The following is a 22,325-nucleotide window of genomic DNA, read 5'->3' as shown; positions in this document are numbered from 1 at the left end:
CACTCACATCACTGACCATCACACTCACATCACTGACCATCACACTCAACACTGACCATCACACTCAACACTGACCATCACACTCATATTACTGACCATCACACTCACATCACTGACCATCACACTCACATCACTGACCATCACACTACATTTATCCTAAATTAGATGCACCTGTTTGAGGTCGTTAGCTGCATAAAGACACCTGTCCACCCCATACAATCAGTAAGAATCCAACTACCAAGGAAGAAGAATGATGAGTACCATCCCAAGAACACCATCCCTACTGTGAAGCATGGGGGTGGAGCATCATGCTTTTGGGGGGGGGTTTCTGCACATGGGACAGGGCGACTGCACTGTATTAAGGAGAGGATGACCAGGGCCATGTATTGTGAGATTTTGGGGAAAAACCTCCTTCTCTCAGTTAGAGCATTGAAGATGGGTCGAGGCTGGGTCTTCCAACATGACAATGACCCGAAGCACACAGCCAGGATAACCAAGGAGTGGCTCTGTAAGAAGCATATCAAGGTTCTGGCATGGTCTAGCCAGTCTCCAGACCTAAACCCAATAGAGAATCTTTGGAGGGAGCTCAAACTTCGTGTTTCTCAGCGACAGGCCAGAAACCTGACTGATCTAGAGAAGATTTGTGTGGGGGAGTGGGCCAAAATCCCTCCTGCAGTGTGTGCAAACCTGGTGAAAAACTACAGGAAACGTTTGACCTCTGTAATTGCAAACAAAGGCTCCTGTACCAAATATTAACATTGACTTTCTCAGGTGTTTAAATACTTATTTGCAGCTTTATCATATAAATAAATAGTTTAAAAATCATATATTGTGATTTCTGGATTTTTTTTTTTAGATTATGTCTCTCACAGTGGACATGCACCTACGATGACAATGTCAGACCCCTCCATGATTTCTAAGTGGGAGAACCTGCAAAATAGCAGGGTGTTCAAATACTTATTTTCCTCACTGTATATCAACACTTTTCTACATTTATTAGATATTAGAAACTAAAACAATACAAAAGTCAATAAAAAGTCATGATTATAAAAAGATAAAAATGTAATCAACACGAATTTAATCTAACAAACAAAAGTAAAAAAATACAACTATAAAGTTCCTCCTCAGAACATTGATGCTGAACCTAAAAGCTCTGCTTCAGTCTCACTATTAGAGAATGTGTGTTACTGAGGAGCAGGTCATGTGACTCTCAAAGAGATGATCTTACCTCAGTATCTCCAGTGTACAGTGAGGATTCTCCAGTACAGCAGAGAGACACTTCACTCCTGAGTCTCCTACTTTATTCTTAGTCAGATTCAGTTTTCTCAGGTGTGAGGGGTTTGATCTCAGAGCTGAAGCGAGAGCAGCACAGCCTTCATCTGATACTTCACAATCACGCAACCTGCAGATACACAATGACACATACTTCACTCTCTCAGTTTATACAAATTACACATCCTGTGTGTTTTGAAATGAGTGTATATATTAAAACATTTTATTTAGTGAGAACTATCTGTTTCTTTTATGCAGTATGTGTGTGTGTGTGTGTGTGTGTGTGTGTGTGTGCGTGTGTGCGTGTGAAAGTATAAATACTACTCGAGTATTTATATCATTCTGCCCATTGACCTTTATCATTACATCAGCTGATATCTGATGTTGCAGGTTAACATGAGGTAACAGTAGGTCTTCTATATTAGACCATAATTTGTTTAATAATGATTCGATTGCTAAGGAGTAAAGCGTTCCAGAGAGTCACAACCTTGTCTTATGCCCCTGTTAACACTATGGCAGACAAACCACCATTGATTTTTAGCATACTCTCAATGTCTTTATATAACACTTTAACTTCTTCAATAAAACCTGGGCCAAAACCAAGAACATAACAGGTGTTCCAAAGATATTGGTGCTCAACCCTATAAAAAGCTTTTTCCTGATCAATGGAGATGAGCCCTAAATTAATGCCCAATAGGCCAGCAACCTCTATTACATCTCCAACAAGTAAAATGTTCTCAGAAATAGACCTACCAGGCACAATACGTCTGGTCAGGATGTATGATGTCCCCCATCACTTCCCTTAATCTATTTGCCAGAGTTTTAGAAAAGATTTTTAGGCTCACTGGTCTCCAGTTGTTAATTTCTTGAAGGTCACCTTTTTGGGTAGTAGAGTAATCACAGCTCTCCTACAGCTCACTGGTAAAAAAACACTCAGCTATGCTCTCAATGAGAACATCCAAGAGATCCTCACCCAACACCTCCCAAAAGGCATCAAGTACTGGAGCTTTTCTACTCTTCGTAATCTCCAATACCTTCCCTAGCTCTTGTGAACACAAAGGCTTCTCTAGTGCCTCCTTTGACTTTTTTGGAAGCTTCGGTAAACCTTGATAAAAACTGGCAGACATTTCCTCATCATCTTTATATTCACTCCCATACAGATCCTTATAGAACCTTACAGCCCTGTATCTTATTTCAGACAGCACTGTAAGCTCCTGCCAGTTCTCTGATCACAATGAGTGAATGTATCTACTCTGGCCATTCTTTCTTTCCAAATGAAAAAATCCCACCATTGTTTTACATTTATAAAACTCTTTCTTTTTTTCAATTCCTTTTTATTTAAATTCGAAAAACCTCTTTAAACTTTGCATCACTCAACAAAGAGACATTAAAATGCCAATAGGAACTCTTTACCTTATATTTGATATAAACACACTACAAATAACAATATCATGATCAGAAACCCCAGAAGGACTAATTACACAGCTCTGCACAATATTAAAAGAGACAAGACAAATTTCAGCATGTGAAGGCAGAGAAAACTACATTGTTTCAAACCCCATCCTCTGCCTGAAGTTCTGATCTTCATTTAGCAGGAATTTTTCTTCACCCTCACTTCTCATTAACATCCCAACAGAATCAACAAACATTTTGCGATCAGGAAAAGAATCTTTAGCCTGCACATTTTTCATCTTTATTGATCTTTGTAAAAAAAGATTTGACTTTACCAAAAGAATAGTCACTACCATAATTTCCAGACTATAAAGCGCACCCATATATAAGCCGCACCCACTGAATTTGACAAAGATTTTTATTTTAAACATAAATAAGCCGCACCTGTCTATAAGCCACAGGTGTCTACATTGAAACTAATGAACTTTACACAGGCTTTAACGAAAGATGGGTGAAATATGCTGCGCTTCCTTTAGGAGCATAGCGGGTATTTTGGGAATAGCCTGGCGCCGCATTTTTCCGCTATTACTGCATGTGTGAAGACCGAGGATTATGTCCTTTTTATTTTCTGATGCTCATTTCTAAGTTTCTTTGACTAACCCGTAACGCTGTTGCCAAGAAAAATAAAAATAGCACGAGTTTTGGAAACCTGTCTGTGCTTATATGATTTCTGTTGCAACTGGAGTTAGTGAGCTCTCCCTTCACCCAGACTCAACACGTTACAACGGCTTGTATCTAAACAGTAGCCGACCAAGAAAGTCATTGTTCACTGTCTTCCTCCTTCCTTTCACAACTATTTCTCTCGGGAGTTTATCTTTTGGCATCGTCGTGTGTTTAAAAAAAAGTTTTTTCTTCCGAAGCCGTGCAGCTCAGAACACAGGTGAGGTGCATTTTTTCATTTCAATTTGAAAATTTAATTGGTCTAATGTTATGGGGTTCAGTTTTTTGGCTTGAAGTTTGTGAAATTCATAAATAAGCCACTTCGTTGGTTAAGCCGCGGGGTTCAAAACGTGGGAAAAAAGTAGCGGCTTATAGTCCGAAAAATACGGTACATGTCTTCCCTCTGCTCTTATTGTCCAGAGTTTCACTGTCAGAATCTTCAACAGGACTTTCAACATCATCACATTCATTAGCTTGTGTTTCAGACCATTGTTTTAACTTTTCATTCCTCATCTTTACTTTATTCCTTTTTCAGGAGGTGTTTTAAACAGTGCATCCTCACTCACATAATCTGGATTCATTTCTTCTTCACTCACCTGTATAGCTGCTTTGACAGTATCTATTACTGTTTCCCCCTCTGTCACCTCGGGTTCTCCCCCTGGCATCACTCGTTCCTGCCTCTGGCACAATAGACGCACCTTCAGCCTGATCACATTCAACCGAACCAGTGAGAACAGTATCTCCAGCCTGATCCCATTCAGCAGAACCAGTGAGAACAGTATCTCCAGCCTGATCACATTCAGCTGAACCAGTGAGAACAGTATCTTCAGCCTGATCACATTCAGCCGAACCAGTGAGAACAGTATCTCCAGCCTGATCACATTCAGCAGAACCAGTGAGAACATTATCTCCAGCCTGATCACATTCAGCAGAACCAGTGAGAACAGTATCTTCAGCCTGATCACATTCAGCAGAACCAGTGAGAACAGTATCTCCAGCCTGATCCCATTCAGCAGAACCAGTGAGAACAGTATCTCCAGCCAGGTCACATTCAGCCGAACCAGTTAGAACAGTATCTCCAGCCTGATCACATCAAGCAGAACCAGTGAGAACAGTATCTCCAGCCTGATCACATTCAGCAGAACCAGTGAGAACAGTAATTCCAGCCTGATCACATTCAGCAGAACCAGTGAGAACAGTCGCTCCAGCCTGATCACATTCAGCCGAACCAAATGAGAACAGTATCTCCAGCCTGATCACATTCAGCAGAACCAGTGAGAACAGTATCTCCAGCCTGATCCCATTCAGCAGAACCAGTGAGAACAGTATCTCCAGCCTGTTCACATCAAGCAGAACCAGTGACAACAGTATCTCCAGCCTCTTCATCAGCCGCTACGTGAGCGCTGTTATCGGAGATCTGTAGACGACAGGAACTTCTAATGTGCTCCTCCTCTCCACACTTAAAACATCTTATAATCTCAGAACTTACATACACAACAAAGTCAAAGCCATCGATTCTGAATTTAAAAGCCACACTTAGATCCTCTACTTCACTTTTAAGGACCATAACAACTTGTGGTCTAAAAGAGACAAGTTTAAGTAAAGGGGATTTACAGCCTAGGGTTAGCCGGAACTTTCTTCTTTTGCTAAACATTTTTTCCATATCTAGACAATTCCATTATCAACAATTCATCTTTTATAAACGGGGGAACATTGGACAAAATGATCTTTTTTGCCGGTTGGACTGAGGGAATTACTGGAGTAAACGTCTCCTGAATAACAACTCCATTTTCACCATCCTGTTTACTTCCTCAATGTTCTCTAAAGAAATCACCACAGTGCTGATCCAGAGGCTGGTGTGTGAGTGTGAGTGTGAGTGTGTGCGAGTGTGCATGTGTGTGTGTGTGTGAGTGAGAGTGTGAATGTGTGTGTGTGCGAGTGTGCATGTGTGTGTGTGTGTGTGTGTGTGTGAGTGAGAGTGTGAATATGTGTGTGTGTGTGTGTGTGTGTGTGTGTGTGTGTGTGTGTGTGTGTGTGTGTGTGTGTGTGTGTGAGAGTGTGTGTGTGTGTGAGAGTGTGTGTGTGAGAGTGTGTGTGTGTGAGAGTGTGTGTGGTCAATTAACACTAATTTGAACTAACAAAAAAACTAAAAGTTCCTCCTCAGAACATTGATGCTGAACCTAAAAGCTCTGCTTCAGTCTCACTATTAGAGAATGTGTGTTACTGAGGAGCAGGTCATGTGACTCTCAGAGAGATGATCTTACCACAGTATCTACAGTGTACAGTGAGGATTCTCCAGTACAGCAGAGAGACACTTCACTCCTGAGTCTCCTACTTTATTCCCAGTCAGATTCAGATCTTTCAGGTGTGAGGGGTTTGATCTCAGAGCTGAAGCGAGAGCAGCACAGCCTTCATTTGATACTCCACACTTACACAACCTGCAGATACACAATGACACACACTTCACTCTCTCAGTTTCTACACATTACACATCCTGTGTGTTCTCCCTCGTTCCTGCAGTGTTGGTGTGAGAACCAGTCACAGACACTGATGGAAGTCCTCGTCTAGACAGTCATGTAGTGCGAGTTGCCCGACTACAAAATGGACAGATTTGATTTGTGTAAAATAAGTTGCAGCAGATTTCTCCAGGACTTACAAAGTAAATCAAAAATATATAATTTATCAATGAAAATAAATGAATTTAAAGATGATTTAATAGAGATAAATATTTGTACTGCACTTTGATTCATCTCAGACTGCTGACACAAGAAAACTGCAGTAAATGACCAGTAGGTGGCAGTGTAAGGTGTATTTCAGCTCATTTTCACAGCAGGGGATTAGAAGTAGAGCAGCACTAATGACCAAATGAATGTGGAGGAAAAAACAGAAGTAAATGTGGGATTTTTTACTCTTAGAAGAGCTTAAACATTTGCAGTTCAATAAAGAAGTTGTAAAAGAAGATGAGATGAAGGAGAGCAGCAGCACAAACACACGTCGCTCTGAGAAACAGAGAATGGAACTGGGAAGTCCAGAGCAATGCAAGCTGACACACACTTCATCATTCTGCAAACGGAGCAGAGGGGAATCTCTGACAATGAAGAATAATATGGTAAGACGTCTAGAAACAGGTTGAAAAAGCAATGATGATGATTTGAAGATGATGTGTGTGTTATGGTGGACCGTCTCCCTTCTCTTGTCCAATCACAAGATAATATTAAACCTGACCAATGATTATTGCTGTGATTGAGATTCCTGTCATTATGTGTACAAGAGGTGTAAAGGTATTGCTGCTTTCTGTTCAAAGTCATGAATCAGGTTCTTTCTCTCTGTTTAACTGGAGTTTTATTCACACATGGATCTAATTCTCAGTGCATTAATGATTAGTGGAAGTGAGAAGTTTCATTACTGATAGATTTGTTCTGGATGTTGTACTGCTACAGCAAATTTCACCTGAAAAACAACACTGTATACAACAATTCACTGCAGCTTTTAGTGAGTTCTTGTGTCTCTCAGAGAGATGATCTTACCACAGTGTCTTCACTTTACACTCAGGATTCTCCAGTAGAGCAGAGAGACGCTTCACTCCTGAGTCTTCTAGTTTATTCCAGGTCAGATCCAGTGTATTGACAGTCAGATGCAGTTCTCTCAGACTGGAGGTTTTTGAGTTGAGCACTGAGGTCAGAGCTTCTACAGAGCTTCTCTTTGTAATTTCACTGCATCTGATACTGAAGGAAATAAAAGATAATGAACAGAAATGCAGAAGATCAAACAAGTTCTCAAAGCTTCACTGCAGCGTCTCACTTTCAACATCACACACATCAGTTGAACACAATGATTAAATGGTGGAATAATAAGAATTGACAGTCTGAGATGTTCAGATTTGGCTTGGGGAGAGTTTCAGCTGAGGAACATCATCACACACACGTTGTATAAACATGAAGGATGAGATCTGGGAATCCAAATGGGAAAGTAAGAGAGTCTGATCTAAAAGGTTTCTAAGAGGAGAAAGGAAAAAGTCTAAAGAGTCCTGCAGAGTTCGATTCATCTGAACAGCTCAGACCTTTGATTTGTTCTCAACACTGTAACAGTAGAACAATTTCATTCAGCTTCACTTACATTGCTTTTCTGGATGCTGCAATCACAGGCATCACTCTCACAAGAATCTTATCTCTGATCTTATCTGGAGTGATGTATTTATTCAGGTCAAATTCCTCCAGATCCTGTGCTGATGTCAGTAACACAAACACCAGAGCAGACCACTGTGAAGGAGAAAGTTCACTTTGTGCTCCAGATTTCAGATACTGCTGGATTTCCTCCACTAGAGAATCATCACCCAGTTCATTCAGACAGTGGGACAGATTGATGGATTTCTCTGTAGAAAGATCTTTACTGATCTTCTTCTTGATGTACTGAACTGTTTTCTCTTTGTTCTGGGAGCTACTTCCTGTCTGTGTTACTAAGGAATGTAGAAGTTTCTGATTGGATTCGAGTGAGAGACCCAGAAGAAAGCGGAGGAAAAGATCCAGATGTCCAGTCTGACTGTCTAAAGCCTGATCTACAGCACTCCTGTGAACATCTGAAAGTGTCCTACAGACCTGATTCTGTTTAAGAACATTTCTCTGTTCCTTCATGAAGGTCAGGTGCACATACAGAGCTGCGAGATGTTCCTGAATGCTCAGATGAACAAAGCAGTACACTTTACTCTGGTGAAGCCCAAACTCCTCTCTGAAGATCTGCGTACACACACCTGAATACACTGCTGCTTCTGTCACATCAATGCCACACTCTCTCAGGTCTTCCTCATAGAAGATCAGGTTTTGTTTCTTCAGCTGCTGGAAAGCGAGTTTCCCCAGTTTGAGAAGCATTTCTTCATCGCTCTCCTGCTTCTGTAGGTACTTCTCTCTTATGATGTTGGTCTGAATGATGAGGACGTGTGTGTACATTTGAGTCAGAGTCTTGGGGATCTCTCCACTCTCTGCTTCACCCAACATTCTCTCTAGAACAGCAGCTGAAATCCAGCAGAACACTGGGATGTGGCACATGATGTAGAGGCTTCTTAATGACTTCAGGTGTGTGATGATCTTATTGGCCAGGTTCTGATCACTGATCCTCTTCCTGAAGTACTCCTCCTTCTGAGGGTCATTGAACCCTCGTACCTCTGTGACTCGATGGACACACTCAGAGGGGATTTGATCAGCTGCTGCTGGTCTGGAGGTGATCCAGATGAGAGCAGAGGGAAGCAGGTTTCCTTTGATCAGGTTTATCAGCAGCACATGCACTGGTGCTGAGTCAGTTACATCACACACTCTCACTGTCTTCTGGAAATCCAGAGGAAAACGACACTCATCCAAACCATCAAAAATGAACAAAACCTTCTCCAAACTGGAAATGTCCATTTCTTTCATCTCCTTAAAAAACACATGAAGGAGCTCCATCAGACTCAGTTTCTGCTCCTTCATCAAATTCAGCTCTCTGAAAGGAAGTGGGAATATGAGGTGGACGTCCTGATTTGTTTTTTCTTCAGCCCAGTCCAGAACAAACTTCTGCACAGAGACTGTTTTTCCAATTCCAGATACTCCCTTAGTCAGAACTCTCCTGATGGGTTCTTTATCTTGTTCAGATAAGGGTTTTGTTAGAACTCTCCTGATGGCTTTGTCTTGTTCAGGTAAGGGTTTGAAGATGTCACTGCATTCAATTGGTGTCTCCTCAGTTGGGTTCCTCCTTGATGCTGTTTCAGCCTCGATCTGTTTCACCTCATGTTCTTTATTGATGTCTCCACTGTCTCCCTCTGTGATGTAGAGCTCTGTGTAGATCTCATTCAGGAGTGTTCGGTTTTCCTGCTTTAGCATCAATCCATTCAAACACTCAAACTTCTTCATCAGATTGAACTTGAACTTCTTCTGGAATTCATCTGCAGCAGTGGATTCTGGGTCGTGTCTGTGACAGGGTGAAGAAGGAAGACATGGTGAGACATGGGCTCCAATGATTAGAGTAGAAGTTCACATTGTTCCTGCTAGATAGATCTTTATGATGTTCTCACTGTGGATTTACTTTATTCTACTGGAGGTTTTCTATCATCTAATCACTCTGTAGTTACTAACAGCAGAGAGCTTTAGAATAGCAGTGTGTCAGTCATGGTGTTGGTTTTGATCGTACCCTGTAGATGTGATGATGTTCTTCTCTCTTCTGTCTCCTGCCTTCTGTAGAACACTGGGAACAAAAACAACAAGTGTTAAAGATCTCAACGTTCCTCACTTTAATACTGGAGTCGAAACCTGAACACAAATTGTACTACAATAATTGTAGTGAGAGCAGGAACACTTGGAGAACACAGAGCTGAATACAACTCCAACATTGTGCACCTGGAGAATTAAATGTGCTCCCTGTTTTCATTTCCCACTTTTTCCTACTTTTCTATTCTTCCTACACAAACCTCCAAAAGTATTGGAACAGGGAGTCCAGTTCTTTGGGTTTTTGTTCGACACTGAAGACATTTGGATTTAAGAGTAAAAGATGAAAATGATATAATAGATCAGAATTCCAGCTTTAGTCATTAACTGTGACTGTAATTATGAGAATTATGGGATGTTACCTGTGTACAGGTGAGGAGATTCCAGTTCTGAAGTAGAGAGGAGGATTCATAGACTCATCACTCTTCATGGAGACACAGCTGGGTTCTGCTGAGTGTGATCTCTCTCTCTTTCCTTTACTGTTTAAAATGATAAAAATGGACATGAGACAAAATTTCATTGTTTAAAAATTTTTATTTGTATTATAATGTATCACAATATTTCTGGTAACTCTTCAAATTTATTACATTTAACTTGAAATAGTGTTGCACGATGAATTGTATCACAATTGTGATGTTTGTTAGTGCGATTGTATGGCGGACACATACTTTCTGAAAACAGTTTGCAGATTTCCCTTAACAAAACAAATAAAAACACCAGATAATCTCAGTTTAGGCAGTGCTCGTGCGGTGTGTGTGTGTGTGTGGTCACGTGATTTTAAGGTGTGCAGCGCGGAGACCAAGGTGCAGGTGAATACCTAACAGATCGACACTAAACTGGTGTCACACACTTGCGGTAACGCACATATTTCCTCGTATTCACGCCGACACACACACACAAACACACACACACACACACTCGGTAACGCACATCTTTCGTCGTACTCATGCCGGGACACACACACACAAACACACACTCACCAGTCAGCTTTGCATGCTCTCTCTCTCTCTCTCTCTCTCTCTCTCTCTCTCTCTCGTGCTGAGTTTCCCCGCTGGTTCCTGCTCCTTCTACGGATTGCCTACGGATTACCCTCACTTTCCGGATTTCCTTACGGACATTACCTACCTTACGGATAATACTTTCCTAAATGGATTATACTTCCTTAAAGGATTATACCCGCATCACAGACCAAACCAGCATTACGATTGGTAACACTCCCTGTCCTCTGTTTGTGTGCTGAATGATTCCATAAACATGATAGAGTTACTTTCGTTTCCGACTCGTGGTTGCCACCTGACAGAGATGTTACCTGTGTACAGGTGAGGGGTTTTCATTTCTGAAGAAGAGAGGACGATCCATAGACCCATCACTCTTCATGGAGACACAGCTGGGTTCTGGGTAGTGTGATCTCCTGCTCTTTCCTTTACTGTTTAAATTGATAGAGATGGACATGAGACATAATTTCGGTATAATAATAAGTTATAAGGTATAATAAGGTATAATCACAATATTTCTGTTTAAAATTTATCTCACTTCTTACACACTAGGAATAGTAGCATACAGAACACAGATTGTGAACAGGGAACAAACACCCCTGCAGTATAGTTCCTTAAAAATCCACAACCTTGTTTCATTTAACTTTAAATACAACAAAATGCTAATAGTAGCAGATCTCCATAGTGCTGCTTATATCCACATGCTACCATGCCTGGAATAGGCTAAGAGCAGAAACAAACAGGTCTTCACAAAGAGACAATGGAAACATGGAGTATAAATACAAAAACTAATTAAAAGGCAAAAAATAAGCAGTTGTGGGACATTATTTCATCAACCACTTTTTCAAGTGAGTGCTAAAGTTTTATTCTTACCATAAATATTAGTTATTATTTCTATAGAAACTCCATAATGCAGATATGAATAGTTCATTAGTAAAACACTAGAACATGGCAGGTTACCAGTCTTCTGAGGGTGAGGTCACATGATCTGTCCCCTGATCAGGGATCTCCATTTTTCAATGCTCGTGTACACGCAGAGTCCTGAAGACGCCGATCTCTTCTGCTGGAATCAATCACATTCCTAGAAAACACAAAAACAACATGCAGTTAAAACTGGGGGAAAATCTTCCTCTAAAGTCCCATTAGAGCTGAAAGCTATAGACATATAAGACACAGACGCCTCATTGGCCGCTTTGGTCCATTGCTGCAATACTCCAATGCTGCTACAATCTTGGTCCAGGTGAGAGTTCCCTGTAAACAAATGCACCTAAACAGCATATATAACAACATAACAATAACAGAATCATAACAGCAATAACCCTCCAAAAAAATTTAGATATTTTGATGATTAATAGAAATTATATAGTCTTTAATGTTAACCCAGTCATTAGGGTTGCACAAGACAGTGCACTCAAGCCCGGAAAAATGAGGATCCGGTATAAATCAGAAATTTATACCGGATCGGTCCAGGCCCAAGTTATGGGCATCTAGGTGAAGGGAACAGAGGTGATGAGGAGGTGATGGGTAGGTATGGCCTTAAGGAGAGGAATGTGGAAGGGCAGATGGTGGAAGATTTTGCTAAAAGGATGGAAATGGCAGTTATGAACTTATTTTAAGAAGAATGAGGAGCATAGGGTGACATAAAGGAGTGGAGGGAGGGGCACACAGGTGGACTATGTTCTATGTAGAAGATGTAACCTGAAGGAGATTGGAGACTGTAAGGTGTTGGCAGGGGACAGTGTAGCTAGACAGCATCGGATTGTGGTCTGTAGGATGGTTTTGGAGGTGAAGAGGTGAAGAGAAAGAGGAGGAGAGTGAGGACTGAAAGAAGAATAAGGTGGAAACTGAAGGAGGAACACTGTAGTGTGGGGTTCAGGGAGGAGGTCAGACAGGGGCTCTGTGGTGGTGAAGACGTGCTGGATGATTGGGCAACTACTGCATAAGTGATGAGGGAGACAGCGAGAAACATACTTGGTAAATATTTGTCGCCAAGTTCAAAATCAGCACTAAAATCTGGTAAAAAAAAAAAAAAGGTCCGACAAGTAAAAACCGCCTGTGTGGAAACAGAGAAAAAAAAAAAAAGTACCGCCCGGTGACAAGTTGCAATGTCTCATATTACCACCAGACGGTAGCATTTTACTACTTAAAAAATCGCCGATGTACAGTTTTATTTTATTTAACTCATTAAAATTACACTTAAACTGTACAAGAGTCTGTTATAATCAATATAATCTATCTATCTTTTTATCTTTTTATCTTTATATTTATCTATCTATCTATCTATCTATCTATCTATCTATCTATCTATCTATCTATCTATCTATCTATCTATCTATCTATCTATCTATCTATCTATCTATCTATCTATCTATCTATCTATCTATCTATCTATCTATCTATCTATCTATCTACATATTATATACTCGCCATGGGCGTAAATTTCATTGAACAGTAGGGGGGGACAATATAAAATTCATCATTTGCAATTTTTGAAGGGGTTTTCAAGTCAGCAGGGTTCAGTTCACAATGTCTGTCCTGGAAAAAACAAAATGAAAAATGGTTTAATAATAGGATATTGTTTGCAAACCTGTGTTCTTCTCCCCACTGGTCCTCTTACACACCAGTGACTGCACCTCCGAAGACCTGCCTTTTCTGCAGACACTAAAGATCTGTGAAATACATTGTCAAAATATATTATTTTAGCCATCATTTTACTGTAATAATCAACTTTCTACCATTAAAGCCATGCAAAACATGACATTAAAAAACATTTTATAAATGTAATTGTAATGATCTTTGTATAGGTCTTCCTAAACAGACCATGAAACACTTTCTGCTTGTTCTAAATCCAGCTGCTAAAGTCTACTAAAGGAAGTGAGTAAATTCATCAAATACAAGTCTTTACACAGGCTTTCACTGAGCAACATAACTCACTTTAAAGCACTGTTGCTCAAATGTATTAATACCCAGCATCATAACAAGACATCATTAGGTACACCTGTTCAACTTGTCTCGAGTTCTGTATTTCTCAAACTTTTTACACACAACCATCACTAGTGTTTACAGAGAAGGGTCTAAAAAAGAGAAAATATCCAGTGAGCAGTAGATCCCTGGGTGAAAATGCCTTGTTGATGCCAGAGGTCAGAAGAGAAGACTGGTTTGAGCTGATAGAAAGGCAAGCGAAACACAAATACCATCTGGTTACAACCAAGCTGTGCTGAACACTTGGAACCTTAAAGCAGATGGTCTACAGCAGCAGAAGAACACAACAGTTCCTCTCCAGTCAGCTAAGAACAGGAAACTGAGGCTACACTTCACATGTGCCCACTAGAATATTGTTGCTGACCATGTCGATCTCTTTTTGATCACAGTGTACCAATCTGCTGATGGCTACTACCAGCAGGATAAGACACCATGTCACAAAGCTAAAATCATCTCAAACTGGTTTCTTGAACATGACAATAGGTTCACTGTACTCAAATGACCTCCACAGTCACCAGACCGCAGTCCAATAGAGCGCCTTTGAGATGTGGTGGAACGGGAGATTTACATCATGAATGTGCTGCTGACAAATATGCAGCAAATGTATGATCCTATCATGTCAATATGGACCAATACCTATAAGAAAGATTTCCAGCACAATGTTGTCTATGACATGAATAATTAGGGCAGTTCTGAAGACAAAAAGGGGTCCAACTTGAATGGATGTACCTAATGAAGTGGCTGCTGAGTGCCCCTTTTCACCTTGAACCCTTCAACCATTTCTTTGGAATAGTCTTCCTGACAGTGTTCGGGGCTCAGACACACTCTCCCAGTTTAAGTGCAGATTAAAGATGTATCTTTTTAGCAAGTTCTACACATAACACATTTCACATCTCAGAACCTTGTGCTCCAGAACATCTGATCACATGCACATTATCAACTTGTGCTGTTAATATCATGAACAGCAGCTATGCTAATGCCTCTCCACTGCTTCTCTTTCTCTCCCCATCCTGAGGCATCCTGAGGTTGCTCCAGCCCCAGTCTCGTCCCACCTAATGAAGATTGTGGACCTTTAAAGAAGTAGATGCCCACAAACATTCCGAACCATCTAGAGACGTACCAGTGCAAGCTGGATCCCACTTCATGTGGAGTTTGGACACTGGACCTCCTGGAGTGTTAAAAGGCACTGGCATGGAGAAGCTGGATGGTTGGATCTGTGATGATCACAAATGTTGAGCTTTTTTATGAGTTGCTCAGTAGCTCCTAGTTTTATAACCATAATGACTGTATAAGACTGTAGAAAGATCATCACTCATAATCACACACTCCAGTGCTCATGTTAGTTCTCACTCTCCAGTGTTCTGTAGTGTTTAAAGTCTATAATCACACTCTTGATGTCAACCAAATGAGGATGAGGTTCTGTTTTTGAGTCTGGTTCCTCTCAGGGTTTCTTCCTCATAACATCTAAAGGAGTTTTTCCTTGCCACAGTCTCCATGGTGCTCATCAGGGATAAACACACACCATTCACCTTAACTGTTAAATTCTGTAAAGCTGCTTTGAGACAATGTCTGTTGTTAAAAGTGCAATAGAAATAAACTTGACTTTATTACCTTTGCATCAATTATAAACTCCACAGGTTCAGCAACACTGAAATGTTCCACAAAATATATTTTTCTTTTGAATGCACTGTTAAAGGGACCATCTACAAGTGCTGTACTTATTGTTCCTAACACCCACAGCCCCTTCACTAAATCCACAACTACACATGCAGCAAGAATGCAGTTGTGTTTCTCTAAAATTTGCACGACCTTCAGCTGATGCTACAGATAAAATTAATTGTAAGTCTTCTATTAACTCATCCATACAACTTGCTGATATGTGGAAGAGGCTTTCCAATGTATGCATAAATGTACCAAGCTTTTTCAAAGCAGCATTTAGTGAAGGTTCCCTTTAATCATTAAAATTCAAGAGAATCTTTTTTGCAATGTCTTCTGTGTCAATAAGACTATCAGTAAGATTACACACATCTGAAGCTCTCTCAAGAACTGCACATTTCACATCAGTGGCTGAATGTGGTGTATGTTTTCTGCTTTTGTGAGCTGCAAATGTTTCATACACATTTGTCCGAAAGTTACAATTGTGATATATGAAATAGAAAAATAGTTTTTCGTTTATATAGAGTGCTTTTTCACAGCACTGTATATAAAAAATGGTCGCAATTCTTAAATGTTTAATGCAAGTCTATTCAGCATTATCCACAAAAGATCAGTGTGAGAGCAGGATTACATTCTAACCAAACAGAAGTTTAACCCACCTCTTTAAATCAGATGATCTTTACTCTAAATAGAATCATGTGTGGCGCTTGCTCGGTTGGAATGAAGATCTGCACCTACACCTTTTCATATGTAAATATCATTTTTGACGCAAATCGATTTTCAGTAGTAATTATTTATTGCTCAATAGCAAACACATAGCAATTAAAAAATAACTGAGATTTTAAAAAACGTTAGCTAATTTCATGTTGTGTTTTAAATATGCAATCAAACCTGTAAGTGAAGTGGCATTGGCTTTAAGGTATCATACAGAATACAATACAATAAATAATCCAGAGAATGTATAAAATAAAGGGAATTTTTAAGGAAACTTATCTTATACAATCTTTGACACTGACCATGTGAACCATTTAGATATTCAGATGTTAATGTCTAAAAATGTATGTAAAATTTTTACAATTTTCTGCTTACAAATGCATCTGAATCTGTATCCCTATTGATGTTTTGGGAGACATGCAAAGTCGTTATTAGAGATAAAATCATACTGTACTCTGAATTCATTAATAAGTTGAGAAATAATAACTGCAATTGTTTTGACTGGTAAAATGCACAAGTCTTTTGTACAGTGGTAGAGGGTAGAGTAGGCTGACCCACTTTGAAGATCTATCAGAGAAATGTCTGCGTACACATTTTAATTTGTTTAGCAAGTCTCGTTAAATTTTTTGTGTCTGTCTTTCTACCCACTTACTACTAAGTAAGGTTTTACACATTATTCCATCCCTTACAATTTCAGATTTCAGTAAATATGAAATAATTAAGTTGACCGAATTAAAGGGAACTTAGTAAAGGTCATGGAGTTCAAAATAGCTGATGATTTATGTGATAAGGCTTTTAACAGAGTAAACAGATCATGCTCTTGTGCCTGCTTCAGTCTTATAGGATATAAGATTCTTCACTGTGCTTATTAAACAAAATATAGACATTTACTCTGATGTTATGGATGTGTGCAATTAATATTCAAAACACTAAACCAGGGATGTCAAACTCAAATTCACAGTGGGCCAAAATTAAAAACTGGGACGAAATCGTGGGCCAAACTCAATATTTATTGAAAAATCAACTGCAATTGTGCGTGTTTCCCTTCTCTCCAGATGTGTTATGTTGGACCTTTTCAAATGGAAACGAACTTTAGTTTTGCATAAAAACAACCAAAGTTTAACATGAGAAATTAAATTTGAAATAAAACACACATCAGTGTTATTCGTTTCTTATTATCTCTCTCTCTCTCTCTCTCTCTCTCTCTCTCTCTCTCTCTCTCTCTCTCTAGCCTTTCAAATTCTTTTTTAATTTAAAACTTTTCTATTTAAAACTATTAATTTAAAACTATTTTCCCTCAATAAAAAAGGCAATCTTTCAACTATTAACAGTCCATGCCTTGGAGTAGAAAAAGTGCATAAAGACAAGATCCATTCAAGCTCAGTTTGCTACACTCTGATTTACTCTGATGCACATTGGTTGAAGCCAGATACCTGCATCTTTTCTTAGATGCAAGTGCATCAATGTCTGGTTTTTGGGTTCTAAACTAAGGAAATCCTCAGGTTTGAGTGAAGGTTTTCATCAGTAAAACTCCTATATGGTGCTTTCAAACATAGAGAGCGTTTGAGCAGCTTGGAGTTGGGGAAGTGTGGAAACTGTGCATCACGCACAGAGTCGTACTTTGACTCGAGCATGTCACTGCACTGGAGTTCAATCAGCTCCATTAAGAGGTTGGTTGGTGCGATCAATCACAAACCAATTACTGAGCAGTTCAAATCTGCAATACTGGGCTTCAAAGTTGCCAAATCGGCAGGTAAATTCAGCGCTGAATAGGCAGAATTTTTCAGCGGTCTCGACTAATGCGCTAATGCACTAACAAAGCATTCTGGGATTTGTAGTATTAGCGGTGTATTCGCTATATACTGGCGGGCCAGTTTTAAACACATTTGATATGATCTCGCGGGCCAAATATAATTGACACCCCTGCACTAAACCATTCAACTTGGATCTGTAACAGTGTTGAAATCGGTTTCCCAGTGATTGGAGTAGCATAATCATACAATTATTAAAACAATAATTTCCTGCTTCTATTTGCTGGCAATGAAAAGTATACTGTAGAAATGCAGAATGGTCCCAAAAACACCCACCTAGATTTAACATAGATGTATGATCTAATATCATATTTTAATTCATATATACATTTTGATAAAGAAAGAAAAAAAAAATCTTAATTACTGACAACTGTCATGTCATGTTGTTTAAAGCTAAAAGTCAAGAATAAGATGTATTAGAACGACTGATGGGTGTTGTCAGAGCAGGTTGTTTTAACCTAATTTAGTATTTAACTATAAATAAAAGGAAAGACACAGAGCAACAAAAAAGCAGTCAGTTAGCTCTTAAAATAATAATCACCTTCCAATAGGGGCAATTATGAATAAGAATGAAGTTATGCTGTGTGAAGATCAGAGCGTGCATAGCAACAGCACATGGTCACATGGTGACGCAGTAAACCAGCAAATGCATCCAACTGAAAAGATTCCTCTTTTATTAAAAACAGGTGTGTTTTCTGTCAAAGGACAAAAAGGCAAAAAATATTAAACAGCATTATTTCAATTTATAACATTTTATTGTCATTCCTGGTATCAGGCAACTTAACGTTATTGTTTGTTCTATTAAATAAATAAATAAGTAAACATTGATCACATTAATCCCACTTGTATAAAAACCTCTATTTTAAAGAGGACATTAACTGCATACATCTACATATAAATACACACCATGAATAACCCATTTGGCAAAGGTACAAGGAAGAAATTATTTAGAAATGCCCCAGAACTGGTTTAGGCCATTGTTTAAGGGATTTGATAAGGTAATTATAATCCACCCACATAAATGTTAAATAAACAGTATATATAGTGTATGTAATGCTCAGTTTAAAGACAGCGCTACAGGGTGTACTGGTTGAGTGGTAGAGGCACCAGCACTAATAATCAGAGAAAGTAATCATTTGGTTTCCTTGCAGGAATATTTCCAGGTAATCAGATAAAACAGCAGATTTTTTTTTAGTGTTGAGTTTCTAGGGTTTCTATACATTGTATTGTATTGTTTTTTAACTGACAAGGTATTACTTTTTTTTAACAGCTCTTCAAAATGAGGACTCTAATTTTACTGTGCATGCTGATAATTTGTGGTAAGATTGTGCCCGTACAACAACCACCAGTTGTTCAAAAAGTCTCCATACATAAAAAACACAAAAATAACAAAATATAACTTTATGTACAAAAAAGGCAATCCTCTATAAGATTGCTTTTTCTTTGTACACTACCGACTTTGGTTCTCAGGTTGGCAACAATGTGGAGTGTGGTGTACAGGGTCCACTGCAACCTTGTAAAAGTTTTTTGATCCAGCCAAGACAATTATATCCATACATTCGTTTATTTAGTGTGTTTTTCCTGATTTTTTGGAATCTTTAACCCTTTCTTTTAAATAGAACTCTAAAGACAAAATTTGCAATTAGTGAAGGTCATTTGTAAGATTTTTCTGTATTTTATTAAATGTTAATTATTGTTCTTTATTGCAGTGGGTCTAACCACAGGACATCTGAGAGGTAAATAGACTTTAATTCAGACAGGGTTGATTATTCAGTAGCTGTGTGTATGATATCAGACAAACAAAACCTCTCTACATTATATTTTTGTTTACTGCAGGGAGACGTAAACCAAAAAGAAGAGGTAAATCAAAAATTTTTTTATATTGGTTCAGGAAATATTTCCAGCTATACAACATTTTTGGTTAAAAATTATTGTTAATAATAGTATATCATAGATCCTATTGTAGCCATTTGTGAGTAATAAATGTTCTATGTATTGCACATATACCACATATATGACCCCATATACCACCAACAACAGGTAAATTAATTTTAAATCCAGGCAGATGCGATTGATTTCTCAGTACTGATTTTGAAATGATATCTTTAAATATTTTGTTGCCAATTGAATTAAACTGTGACATGTAAAATAGGGCTGTTTGTGATCATTAATGTAGAGAGTATGTAAGCACATAAAGTAAAACTGGCAATAAAGTTCTTTCGTGTAATTAATACATTTGAATTCAGGGAAGCGGTAGCTCAGTGGTAGATGTTGAACTTCTGACTGGAAGGTCATGAGTAGAAGTGTGCAGCAGAGCCAAAACCTGTATCACTATACTGATTAAGGAACTATTTCCAGTTATTTTATTGATATTTTCTTGTGTTGTAAATTATTTTAAATTGAAAAGAATAAAGTTCTAAAAATACTATATATCATATTTTAGCCATCAGTGATGTTCTTAATGCAGTGAGACCAACTACAACACCAAAAACAGGTAAATGAATTTTAATCTAGACAGAGGTGATGCATTTCTCTAGGAAAGTTTTCTTTAAAATGTTTTGTTGTCAGTTGAATTATGGTCATAAAATGAAGTGTGCAGCAGAGCCAATGACAGTATCAGTATCTGTGTCTATCTGAAATTTTTATATGCATTCAGAGAAAACCAGGGTGTGCAGCTTAACCTCTTACTTGTCGGGGTTGCACCAGCACAACTGATATCCCATTGTTAGGTGTTAATGTTTAGCAATAGATTAAATAACAAGGAAAAAGAGTAACCATGACTAACTATACATCATTCTAAAGGTCTAAGCCTCAAGCAGTGATTTAGGTTTACTGTTTTTCAATGGAAATCGTAACAAATGTATTTGCTAAATTTGTGTAAGCAGAACAAACAAACAACATGATGAACAAAAACACATGCACTACTTACACATTATTGTAATAACGAGTCACAAAACACATCCACTGCTGCTAATCTTGGTTTATTAGGCAAGATAAGGCTCTACTGAATAACATGCCATAAAGCATTTTTGCTAGAAACAAAAACAAATATGGCTGGTAGAATATAGTGTTTCAAAACTCTTGAGACCACAAAATAAAAAATAATAAAAAAAAAGTAAAAAAAAAAGTAAAAGAGGCGGAATCTTTGGTTGAGTTTTCACTATAGGCAGGTGCCATGGCGTTTTTATTCTATCATTTCAAACCTTTTATTTACAGCAAGTAGCATTATGGGAACAAAATGATTGTTGGAAAATGTAGCCAATAAGTGCAGGATTCTAACGATATATGTGAGGGTTTCATTCCCCACGCGTGTCTCTTACTGGCCGAAGCAGCACGTGGTGTGACGATCCAGGAAGTGATGCAGCTCTCAGGTCATCACAACCAGTTGTTTATAGCTCGTGCTAACTGGACTTTGTTTGCAAAAAAAAAGAAAATAAGTAAGTAAAAAAAAAAAAAAAGGGCCAGTCAAAAAAGTAGTTTTGCAAAAAAAAAAAAAAAGCAGTAATGTGGAAAATATTCTTGGGGGCATAGTAACAACAGAGACTTTGAGATCTGCATGGAGATGCTATTTTACATGTGTAAGTTACACTATATCTTCCTTTACAGTTTTATACGATTTTATTGGTTTTGTTGCCCGTTTGTTTTTATAAGAGAAATGCTTAAAAAGTAATTGTGTGTGTGTGTGTGTGTGTGTGTGTGTGTGTGTGTGTGTGTGTGTGTGTGTGTGTGTGTGTGTGTGTGTATTGTTGAGATTGGAATGGCCGCACATCAATATGAATGGTAATCACTGTAGAACAATAGCTTGTCTGGCTACTTGGCCATCAATATGAATGCCAGCTCAATATCACTAGCCAAACATGTAGAACAAAAGTCTTTAATGGTCAGCAATTCATTAATATGCAGACTGTATGAATAGACACCTGAGTTTAGCAGGTGTCTCTCAAACAGGGGGAGGGAGAAAAGGATCAGACACAGTCTCAGAAAATGGTTGTATGAATCTTATTTGTTATTTAAAGATCTTCATAAAATGTTAAATATAAACTCATGAGACATGTGGCTTTCAACACAGTACTTTTTTTGGATTGCTCCAGAACTGATTTTATGTATTTATATATTAAATAAAAATAATGTTTAATGCAGGAAATGTATGTCCATTGCACTTTATCATCTATAACTTATCTTTTTGAGCAATATCTACTTTGATGATTGACAGTAAAGCTCAAACTGTCTTCTTTTCTAAGATATTTAAATTGTGTATGTAGCACGTTTTATCGGGAACTGTTAACATTTAAATTTAGGAATGTGTTTTCAGCTGTAAGTCCTAAAATTTGGGCTGGGTGGTGCTGGGAGGGGAGAACCAAACATAGTCTCAGATAAATGTTTGTAGGAACCTAATTTTTATGTTATCTTCTTTCAATTTAAAATATAAACTCATGAGACATGTGGCTTTTAACCCATTACTTTTTTTCTGGATTGCTACATAACTGATTTTATATATATATATATATATATATATATATATATATATATATATATATATATATATATATATA

The 22,325-nt window shown here is 38.4% G+C and overlaps 1 protein-coding gene across 1 annotated transcript in view; it reads right to left on the bottom strand.

The window, feature by feature from the left end:
* The window catches only part of LOC310738041 (uncharacterized protein), a 924,051-nt gene extending 912,361 nt beyond the window's left edge, over positions 1 to 11,690 (bottom strand). The window contains exons 1-7 of the mRNA XM_083562839.1: positions 11,570 to 11,690; positions 10,924 to 11,040; positions 9,977 to 10,093; positions 9,541 to 9,594; positions 7,501 to 9,321; positions 6,912 to 7,109; positions 1,229 to 1,402 (exon numbers count right to left, since the gene is read on the bottom strand). Coding sequence (XP_083418965.1) covers positions 1,229 to 1,402; positions 6,912 to 7,109; positions 7,501 to 9,321; positions 9,541 to 9,594; positions 9,977 to 10,093; positions 10,924 to 11,040; positions 11,570 to 11,622 — 2,534 coding nt within the window. The 5' untranslated portion in view covers positions 11,623 to 11,690. The remainder of the gene's footprint in view (positions 1 to 1,228; positions 1,403 to 6,911; positions 7,110 to 7,500; positions 9,322 to 9,540; positions 9,595 to 9,976; positions 10,094 to 10,923; positions 11,041 to 11,569) is intronic.
* Positions 11,691 to 22,325: the final 10,635 nt, after the last annotated feature.

Source organism: Silurus aristotelis (assembly GCF_946808225.1).
Source record: "Silurus aristotelis genome assembly, chromosome: 15".
Classification (NCBI taxonomy): Eukaryota; Metazoa; Chordata; class Actinopteri; order Siluriformes; family Siluridae; genus Silurus; species Silurus aristotelis.
Note: the sequence above shows the minus strand (reverse complement) of the source record. Positions and strands in the feature narration are given on the sequence as shown.